At 40.5% G+C, this 11292-nt stretch overlaps 2 protein-coding genes across 5 annotated transcripts in view; both read left to right on the forward strand.

Annotated features, from left to right (window-relative positions):
* LOC109462140 (BMP-binding endothelial regulator protein-like) overlaps nt 1–3063 on the forward strand; it is a 36943-nt gene extending 33880 nt beyond the window's left edge. The window contains exons 16-18 of the mRNA XM_019758634.1: nt 620–832; nt 1871–2001; nt 2447–3063. Coding sequence (XP_019614193.1) covers nt 620–832; nt 1871–2001; nt 2447–2634 — 532 coding nt within the window. The 3' untranslated portion in view covers nt 2635–3063. The remainder of the gene's footprint in view (nt 1–619; nt 833–1870; nt 2002–2446) is intronic.
* A 6115-nt stretch (nt 3064–9178) lies between these two features.
* Nucleotides 9179–11292, forward strand: part of LOC109462166 (myosin-9-like) — a 9736-nt gene continuing 7622 nt past the window's right edge. For 2 of the 4 annotated variants that reach the window (XM_019758659.1, XM_019758661.1), the window contains exons 1-3: nt 9179–9235; nt 9819–9949; nt 10544–10719. The gene's annotated coding sequence lies outside the window, so the exon portion shown is untranslated. Of the gene's footprint in view, nt 9236–9763; nt 9950–10543; nt 10720–11292 lie in introns of those variants that run through there. The other 2 variants (XM_019758662.1, XM_019758660.1) reach the window with 2 other exon arrangements.

Genomic DNA, 11292 nt, shown 5'->3' on the forward strand with positions numbered 1-11292 from the left:
TAGAGCTGACCTGGGACGGGGACAGTTTTCTGGAGGTCAGCGTACCCAGGATGTACCGAGGGAAGCTCTGCGGGCTCTGTGGCAACTTCAACGGACATGGCAGAGACGACTTCATCGGAAGGTGACATGCTCTCTTCTTGTGTGCATATTTTTGTCATAGTTGCTTAGATTTTACAAGGAAAAAAATCAAAGTTTGGTACTAAACTATTATGAAAATATGTGTAGTTATTAGACCTTTGAAATCGAATCACATTTTGCAAGCTGTTTCCTCACAATGTATGTTAAAAAACTAATCATCCACAGAAGGTTGCTGTCCTTGGTTCTGAATGCCATCCACATACATTGTATCTGGTACTGTTTTATCACTGAACAGCTATACCAACATAAAAAAAAACAAATGGATGCAAATGAACTTACATATAAAGAGACTGGATACAAATGTCACAATTGAACCTACACACTAGTATATAGATACAAAATGTTTAGTTTAACTTATCATTACACTAATGGTTCTAAAGTCAGAACAATTTCATTTATTTATTTATTTATTTGCCTAGTTGTACACAGTAAGGGGTATCTCCTCCTTGTATATTATTTTATGTTTGTGTCTGTGTTCCAGTGACGGGCTGTTCAGATTTAACGTGAATGAGTTTGCAGACAGCTGGCGGGTGGGAGAGGAGAGTAACTGTAACCGTCCCAGTAAGAACCAGATCCCGTCCCCCTGTGGAAACAATGTCTACATGAAGCTCCGCGCTCACAAACAGTGCAAACTCTTCAGGTCTCGCATATTCAGCAGATGTAGCAGAGTGGTCAAGTTTGATAGCTATTACAGGTAAGTTGGTTTGTTTGTTCTGCATAACACTAGCCTCTACCAGGCTTTGGGAGGTGGTGGGAAAGAGTAGAAATTCAGCAGATTTAGCAGAGTACTCAAGTTTGACAGTTATTACAGGTAAGTTGGCTTGTTCTGCATAACACTAGCCTCTACCAGGCTTTGGGACGTGGTGGGAAAGAGTAGAAATTCAGCAGATGTAGCAGAGTAGTCAAGTTTGATAGTTATTACAGGTAAGTTGGTTTAATAGAGTAGTTTACTAGTGTTAACAGCAGAACTGTTACAAGTGTTTGAGGTATCCCAAAAGCAGAACAAGTCTGTGTTGTCTTCAAGTTTCCCACATGTAAAATATGGCTTACCTGTGAACAGTCAAAACATTGGGCAAGTCCAATTTCTTGTGTTGGGACCTGTATGAGTAAACTCAATGTATGAGCAACCTTCACCAACGTACAGGTAAGTTTGTTTGCTTGGTTTGCATAACTGGTGAACTGCCTTTGGCATAACACACCTGGACTGTCCAGATTTGTGAGTGCAAGAATAATTTATATTACAAACTGTACAGATCTCAGATATTCAGCAGATTTAGCAGAGTAGTCAAGTTTGATAGTTATTACAGGTAACATTACTAAGTTTCTCTGTATGGTTTGTATAACTTGTAGGCGTAACACAAATGTTGTGAAGTTAGTACAAGACGAATCTACCTTATAAAAGACTATGTAGCATAGGATGGAAATTAAATTTGCTTTTACAATTTATACATTTAAGAATGTTTTGAAATATTGTCTTATACTATGTACAATGCAATATGTACTTGCTATTTGAATCCATTGAGAGATCTTGTATAATATAGAAAATAGCAGACTTTTATATGATGAATAATGCATATAGAAACATCTGGTAAGTCATATTTTACAAATGGGAAACTTACAAACACCATGCAAAAGATTCTGGGATAGAAAACGACATAATGTGTATGATAATGTATAGGCCCCTGTTTTCTGTATGTGTGAATATAAGGTTTTACTATTTCCTGTTTTCCAGATCATGTGTCACAGACATGTGTGAGTGCCCCAGCAACAGAAACTGTTTCTGTGAGTCTGTACGAGCTTACACAAGCGAATGCAGAAGAAAAGGAGTAGAGGTAGACCTCAGTAGTCTCACAGCTTGCCAAGGTATTAAAAAAATATGGTTTGTGTGTTTGTGTGTGTGTGTATGTGTGTGTGTGTGTGTGTGTGTGTGTGTGTGTGAGTGTGTGCGTGAGTGTGTGTGTGTGTGAGTGTGTGTGTGTGTCTGTGTGTTTGTATGTGTGTGAGTGTGTGTGAGTGTGTGTGCGTGTACGTGTGTGTAGGCGTATCTCAGTAGTCTCACAGCATGTCAAAGTTCTCTTTTTGTGGCATTTTGTACATTATTCTAGTGGTGTTTTTCTACCTCTTTTCGGCCATCAAGTACACAAACAAAATACCACAAAAACACTAGGGAAAATGCATAACATGGAACCGATGGTGAGTTCAGCACCAAGGAGAGGTCCATACCTATAATTTCCAAGCACTGTTACTGTTTACAGAACAGACCTGAAACTTAAAATATTCACTTATTCTCTTGTTCTATCTTCCACAGATACAAAATGTACTGGTGGGGCAGTCTGGGACACCTGCGGACCAGCTTGCCCTCTGACCTGTGCGAACCTAAACTCGGTAGAGCGGTGTAACAGACCGTGTGTACCCGGGTGCCAGTGTCCTGCAGGCATGGTCAGACATCACCACGTGTGTGTGTACCCCTCACAGTGTCCCAGGCTACTAAGGTAGCAAAATCTAACATGGTGCCATAATGTGCAACCATCAAGCAAATTATAGCTCCATGGAGGGACCCAGGCACAGTCGTTGATGTACGATTTCGATGCTGCGGAATTTTCGAGCCGTCTGTGACAGAACCTAGCCTTTAGGGTTGCTGCTACAAATCGGATGGCACCCAGGCTAGACAGAACCAAACGCCAACCAAGGATCTAAGACGGCATTTTTTGGTAACAAGACAGCTGAATTCTGCAGGACAGGTGCAAGACTATCCCAAGAGTGCCCTCAGTTTGTAATCGTGTAAACCCTATGTCTGCTTGGACATTATGTTATAAGGTTGTCCTGTTGTGCAGGGTCATAAAAGAGCACTCTGGGTACGAGGTTGGGCAGGGTGACATCGATCGTGTCAAATAAAACCGGGACCACAGGCTCTCTACAAAAACTTGAACTTCTTCATCATTTTAATTTGATTTAGAGGAAATATGCCCAACTAGGAAAGCTTAGGCCATGTTGATTCTATGGATGACATCCTCTGGGAACCCCAAAAGTGATGCGCGCGTGTGAATAAAAAAAGTTTGGCAAAAAAACAGTTGCCTTCATTATGAAATCTAGGTAGTCATGAAGGTTGAACAAATTTTTTTATTGGCATGGTGATTAATACTTAGACTCTTCATTTTCATGCCTTCACATATTCTTCTTGTCCTTTATGGAATAGATTTTGTCATTCTGCAATATAACTATAATTTTCAAGTATTTTTTTCCAATTTACGGCATATATTTGCTCATTTTACAGCTACGACGAGTTACAGTATGGTTGAAGAAATTTTCTTTTGGAAACGGTCAAAAATTCATGTGTGCACGCATGTCATCCATCAAATCAACATGGCCTTATTGCAAACAATGTGCGAGGACCGTGTTGATGCCTTAGTGCACTTCGTTTTATGAAATGTTTAAAAGCATATTCAGACAACTTTTCCTCCCTGCATTCTGCTTTTGTGATGTCGGCTTGCTAAATTTTTATCTTAAAATGTCTGAGAGCCAAGAAAGTAAATTGGTGTGGGCTTATTCACCATATCAGTGACATAGTTTTGATTGTAAAAAGAGGCCAGAGGTCTCACGAGATGTAAATATTACAGGAATTGTTTATTCTTATTATGATTGTCCATGGAAACTATTGCCTGATAAATAGTATATTATAGTGCTTGTATACTGTCAAACTTTAAATTGCTTTGCCATGCTTATAAGTGCTAACAAAGTACATATCTGTCATATATGTCCATGACATATTCACATATCTATATATTATGTATACGAATGTGTGTAAATATACTTGTTATAATGATTACTGAATAGTCAGTTCATAACTTGTTTATAAAGTCAGCTATATTTGATCATTTTCTTGTCTTTGACAGTGTTTTTGAATCCAGCAGTGACCTGAAATACATGTATGGATTCCAATTTCTAACATGTGTGTCTAAAGCTTTGTTGTGGTTGCCAGTAAATTTGGAAGCTAACTCAATTATTGTATGTACAGATACTGAACAGCCAGTTCCAGTAATTCTGAGGCACATTCTGCTTACTTTGAGCTGCTACATGTGCTAACAAAACCTTGACAAGGGAGTCCTCAGAAATTTGTTGTGTAAAGAATGTGTAATAGGACAGATAAAAACACACATATTATAATGTTCAAAACTAAAACATATAGACTGCAGTCACCTCTAATAGCTGATAGTACAGTTCAACAAGAGTTCCACAACTTCATACCTTTGCCAATAATGTTTAAGGATGACATAATGATATTATATATCACTGATTATGTAGGTCCTAATACAGCACATAGCACAGTTCAATTACAGACAGATTATGATGTTCCAAACTCAAACTTATCACACTGTAGACATATTGAATAGAAAGTAGTACAGTCTTGAATTACATGTAGCTTATAATTCACAAACCTAAAACATGATATACTAACAAACATGTACTCTACATCCATGTGAAGTAGTATAGTTCAATTACACACAGATTATAATGTTCAAAACTAAAAATACATAACACTAAAGACATCTCAAATAGCAAATAGTGCAGTCCTGTATTACATGTAGCTTATAATTCTTAAAACTAAAACATGATATACTAGCTAAAACATGTGCTCTGCATCCATGTCAAGTAGTATAGTTCAATTACGTACACACAGATTATAGTGTTCAAAATTAGAACATATAACAACGCAGACATCCCAAATATGTGGAAATAGTGCAGTCCTGAATTACATACAGATTATAATGCTCAAAACTGAAAGCTGACTGCACTACACCAATCTCAAAAGCAAATTGTTCCAAACTAAAAGATTGAAGTCATTTTAAGTAGTAAATCTGTGCCACAAAGACAGTAAACGTTTGGCCTCCTTCAAAGCACTTATCAATACATTCATTACGCATGTTTCTCGGGTGTTCTTGACCTACGTCAGTATAGTGAAGGATATATAATCTTACTTAGTCAAAGACCCAGTACCTGTCCACCAAACCACCCAGCAGCCGCTCCAGCCATTGCTCCTATCGTGCTCCCTAGCCCAGGGATGGGGATTAGTGCTTGTCCCAGGGTAACTCCAACATTTCCAATGAGTGTTGCGGTGGCTACCTTGCTCTGCGAACTCGTGTGAACGCCCGTTTTACACCAGGTGGCAAAATGCTCACAGTTGTGTGTTAACAGGGAATATTTCGCTTCGCCAAGTTTGCTCTTAGCTCTCCGGACAGTTTCATCGCGTGACAAACATTCGTCATAATCTATGCGGTATACTCTACCCGCCTTAACGTCGAAGTAAATATCTTTCCTGTCTCTACGAACTATTGCTTTAGGAGCCCCTGACTTATTCCTGCCTGAACTTGACCTGCCTGAACTTGAACTGCCTGAACTTGAACTGTCTGAACTTGAACTGCCTGAACCTGAACTGCCTGAACTTGAACTGCCTGAACCTGAACTGCCTGAACTTGATCTGCCTGAACTTGAACTTACCCCCCTTAGAGCAGGACAAGCATCATTGGTTAAGTGAATCACAGGTACCTCTTCAAGATCCTCGGGGTCTTCAGCCACAATCATGTGATGCATGTACACTCCGTTGTAAACCGCAATCTGGTCTCCCTTGTCTAGATCTAGTACGCTGTCTACGTTAGTTTTCTTGAATGACGGCATGGTGTTTTTTATACGGAAGATGTGCTATTGGTAGGAAGAGTAGTGATACATTCTAAGTTCCAGCCACGAAGATGTACGATTGAAATACGACTTTGCGCATATCAATAATCAAATACACAACATGATAACAATGACAATAACAACCCAAGTCCTTATGTAAATAAACAAGCACAAGTAGTCAAAAATGTGAAAAAAATTATATCTTTTGTCACCAGATCTAGAGTCTCTAGAATAATTTGAACATTTTTTACGTACCTTTCTAGAAAACGTGAGAATGACAAACTGTTGATCCACTCCAATACCTAACAACGGCGCTTCGCTGCAAAATAAAAAAAACATCTGTTTTGACTAGAATCGCAAAATTATTAATCTCCAAGCAGATCTCTTTAGGTGGCAAGACAGTAACCATTAGCCAGAGAAGGTCACCGGCCACCGGCCAAAAAACGGCCATATGTAAAAAGCTGACGATCATTCCCCCACAACCTCTGCTTGGAGAGTACAAATTATATTTTAAACCAATGTTAGATCATGATCCTTATCGCAAAAGACACCCTATTTCTTGTTAGTTCCGTAAGGAAAATTTCACCCAAATCCACCCAACATTGTGTCCTATTTTTGACCATTCCAAGTATAAAGCGAAAATTTTGTAAATAAGGACGATACATCACAGTAAGGATTGTGTCCATTCCAACGGCTCAACTGTTAAGATCAAAGCAAAACGAACATGTACATGTCTTGAAAAACGATGCTTAGAATTGTACTGTCCTTTGGCGTTACATACCTGTGTTGCTCATCTGATGGTGCAGTAGACAGGTAACAAAAGGCAAGGACCAGGGTTCCACCCAGGCCCCCTACACCCCAAGCAAGCTCAGGTGACAAAGCTTTGAAGCCTCGCGCCTTCTGTTCTGACTTTCTTCCTGTAACCATGCAGAAAAACAAAATTTCCAACTATCAGGGATACACAGCCAGTGGGGCGCTAAGCCCAGTCCTTTCTATAATGTTGTCCTTGTTAAAACCAAGGAGGTGAAAAAATAGACCTCCCTTTTCCAAACTAAAGGGCGGAGAAACTATCTGAAATATAAATGTCACCTCTCAAAAATGATCAGTCGATCAGTTGAAGCCTACTGACCAGTGTCACGCTTGCAGTAGTGTCGATCGTACAGCACACCACACCACACCACACTATGCAATAAAATGGCTACCTGAGCTCAATTTTTCATCATATAAAGATGTTGTGAGGAAATAAATAGAACTTCATTAATTTCTGTATGACGTGAATGGGTGGGTGGGGTCTTAGCAACAAGTGGGTTTTAGTGAGATGACCTGTCTTCCCTAGGGACTTTCTTTCGAGGAGAGCCACCATCAGAACGTCTCACATGTCACTACATATAAATGTTTAGTTGAGTGAGCAGGTCAACAATGCAAGACTTAAGAGACATTTGCCTTGTTGCATTTACTTCTTTACTATGGGAATTGCAACTTACATTTTCCTTTCCTTATACAACACATGCATGCCTGTACAATGGTCCAGTGCTGATAATATTCAATACTACGTGTAAAATTTATAATATGAAATGAGTCACTTGTTTTGAAGAATACACTCAGGTATATCTAAATGTGACGTTTGAAGTGGAAAGCCATTACAGGTGCCCCTTTGTATACCTTCACAACACCACACCCAGGACAACAATAGGAGTGACGTGTGGTTTATATACTTGACGTGTTTCCATCAATCACAATAAAAAATTGCTTTTGACAGGAATTTGGGTCTACGTCTGGCGTCATATCCATGAATGGATGCAGTCAGCTGTTATCAAGATGCATGTTATATAGAATGAATAGGTGTTACAAATGGCTTTCATAATCACACACTGGTGGTCATCATAAAAATACGACAATGAAGACAACCTCTAGCTGGAGCCTAACGTCTTCTGCTTTCCACTTTCTTCTTGTAACTATGCAGATAAAAAGAAAACAAAATTTCAAACTAATCGGAATATACGACGGATCCTTGGAAATACAATCTGAATGCAAAGCCGTGAAAAGGTGAGTTAAGCGTTGTTTTGCAAAGAAATGCAACGCAGGAGTGAAGACTAAGGAACGCAGAGGGACTGGGTAAGGCGAAACAAAAGCCACAACCAGTGGGATGCTAAGCCCAGTCCTTTCTATACGTAGTAAAATTCCTTGTTCCAGACTTAAGGGTGGGGAAACTTAGCCTGCGTGCCATCCTAAGTAGTATTCGGCGGCTCCCCAATGTTGCTAGCTACCCAAGGAGCGGGAGAATACTACGGAGGATGGCACCCAGGCTAGGGGAAACTCTCTCAAACAAAACGAAACAGTCATTCATGAAACGACCAGTTGGTCAGTTCAAGCCTACTAACCTGCCTGCGGTACGCTTGTACAGACAGCTCAGGTCTGGTTGGTCCTAACACCACTCCTACAACGCTATATGATGGCTATCGCGGTGTGTTTGTTTCTAAAGGAGCAGTCAAAACTCAGACACGTAATTTCCCCTGGGCCCTGGTGTTTTTCTGTTGTTCAGCCCCATAAGACCACACCCACTTAAAAATGAAAGTAAGAGTGATCCAGTTTCATCTCACTGAAGAGCTACCATTCCACAGAGAAGTCAACCACTATATACTAAAGCATAGTCCAAGGACAGGTACTATGGGCTACTGCTACAGAAAGTCAACCAGGATTTCAGAACCAAGGACATGTACTACTTGTAACACACAGGCCCAGGCTAATCTGTACAGAACGTGTTCTGTACTGTAAGTTCGATTTAAAGCACATTAGGTAACTTTAGGATGATAAAGAAAGTAAATTTTCTGGTCATTTGTTTACAAATCAAGTTGAATCAACTGTACTCCTAGAGTACCATTCAAGAAGTGGAGGTACGAAAATATGATGCCTTACGCGGATGTTTAAAAGCTTGAAACACAGCTGTCAGTTGTGTCTGTTAGTCTGGTAGTTTGTGGTGGCACCACAAACTAAGTGCACCTCGTGTGGGCTATTTCATAGCTAACCATAAATGTCAGAAATGTGAGGTAATTACACAATACGTTGAAAAGTAAATTACAACAACACTAGATAAAATATTTCAACTTTCGGTGCAAAAAAATGTTACAAACTGTCCCTTTAAGCTCCCCGAAACATCTGCTTGGAGATGCGTGACGCAATGGTTTGGGGAGTACCATTATTTTAGGGGTTCTTCCTCGTCCGGGACTAATTAGCTAATTAACATTACAGTGCTTTGAATTAATGAGCTGGCCATATTCCCACAATGCATGTCTTGAGGTCTTTATTTTGGCTGGGAGTAAACAACCCAACCAACCAACCAAAAACTAGGCCGTTTTGCACCCCTGTTTGAAAGCCAAAGTTGGTACGCTCCAGTTCAGTTCAGTCTGTTGCTGTCACGTCGTGCGTGGGTGTTTCCGATACTTTTTTTTGCAACTTTTCTGGAGAATTTTACGTTATTTCTTAAGAAGTTTCTTGTTTTAATGTGTGTAGCAACCGCAGGGAAGTTTCTGTGGTGAATTCGTGCCGTTTTCTGGATGTTCTGAGGAGAAAATACGGGTTTCCTGACCAGATGGGGGGGGGGGGGGATTTCGAGTTGAGAGCGCAAGTTAATCCTATACTCAAGAGATATTTCTGCCTTGTCTTGTTAAATATTTGGATATTTACTCTTCATTGTGTGTGTGTGTGTGAACCATGTTAATATATACATGTACTTGGCGTGTTTTGTTAAAAACATGAAATATTAGTTGATATTTGTGCAAGAAAAAGGATTTCTTTGTTTGTCGCCACGTGGTATTTGCCCCACCTGTTGGAATGTTCCGCACGTGGTCTTAATTAAATCGCTCGGTTTTCCCGCCAAAATGCGGCGTGGTCCGCAGTACTCCAACTTAGTGTTGAACAGTAAGCTGTGGGTTTAGCATTGCGGATTTTAGGGCCTTTTTTCATAGCTTTGGAAATAGAAGTTGACGTTTATTTCTGTGCAACTCCAGGGTCGAGAGAAGCTGTAGGCGAAATTGACGAACGGTCGGCGTGGTGTTGCAAAACTCGTCCTTGTATTCTTGTATTTTGGAGAGACAACAAAATGGAGAGACAACTGCATGTGGAGACTCGTTCATACAAGGTAAAACAACAATTTTTTTTGGTCAAAATAGTTTTGGTCAAAATAGTTTCCCAATGACTAGCTGGGGCATGGCAAGCTATGGCCTGTAAAGTTTTAGTAATTTCACCGTGTAATTCGTCGAATACTGGGTGGAAATTTTGAGTTGAGGGCGGCTAATATCATTACAAGGTTATTTTTTTTTTAAAACCGAATTTAACGTCATTTTTCCCCAACCGGGGGTTAGACGTGCTTGCACCAGGTACAAGTCTGTTTTGAAGCAAGATTTTTACGGCTGGATGCTCTTCCTAACGCCAACCCAAACCCTAGTAGGGCCCAGGAACCCTCTAACTGAGGGGGGAATTGTGTGTTAAGTGCCTTTCCCAAGGGCACAACGTCTGGGTGCAAGTCCGGACATGTCTGGGTCCAACCCTGGGGATTGAACCTGGGTCTTCTTGCTTGACAGTCGGACGCTCTATCCACTACACCACACAGATGCCACTGTTATGAGGTTATGAATAAGACAGTGCCCAAAAACGTGGTACTGAAACCACAGGAAAAGTTTCTACATTGACAGTAGAAGCAAGCAAACATTCAAAATTGTTTTTCCCCCGGCAGGTAACATCAACCAGAGCTTGCTGACCCTGGGTCGTGTGATCACAGCCCTGGTGGAACACGCCCCCCACGTCCCCTACAGGGAGAGTAAGCTCACCCTGCTCCTACAGGACTCCCTCGGAGGCAGGACCAAAACCTCCATCATCGCTACTGTCTCTCCAGCTTCCTCCAACTTAGAGGTAAGATGGATTCTCCTGCACTTTTTTGCTTGCACCAGCCAGGTTGCCCTCAGCTCAGCTAAACTAGTACCTAACACCCTGTAAAATTCTTAAAATGCAGACCCAGGGGGGGAAATGATACTATCCCATCATCCTTTGCAATACACATCCCACAACACGTGTCCCAGATGGCTGACTGTCAGCACCAGGCATATAGTCTTGTCATGTTTCTTAAAAGTGCAGCAATGGCAACAATTTGACCAGTAATTTTTGGTTCTTTGAATTATCAAAGGACTCAAGTAGTGTATGAGGCTATCTGACTTTTGTAACTTATGTACAACTTCTTACATTGTGTCTTAAACATTTATGCAAGCATTTGTTTTAAAAATGGTGCTCGAACTTCACCAAACTAAAGTGCTTTTCTACAAACTCTGTTGATTGGTGATATTATACATCTTGTGCATCAGAAAACCCCAAATGCACCAAAAAGCACCCATGGGAAACAGAAGAAAATATTATATTTGATATTATTTATGTAATAATCATCAACAATGCAATTTCTTCCGTTTCCCATGGGTGCTTTTGGTGTCATTT

The sequence above is a fragment of the Branchiostoma belcheri genome, unplaced genomic scaffold (assembly GCF_001625305.1).
Source record: "Branchiostoma belcheri isolate BF01 breed outbred unplaced genomic scaffold, Haploidv18h27 scaffold113, whole genome shotgun sequence".
Lineage (NCBI taxonomy): Eukaryota > Metazoa > Chordata > Leptocardii > Amphioxiformes > Branchiostomatidae > Branchiostoma > Branchiostoma belcheri.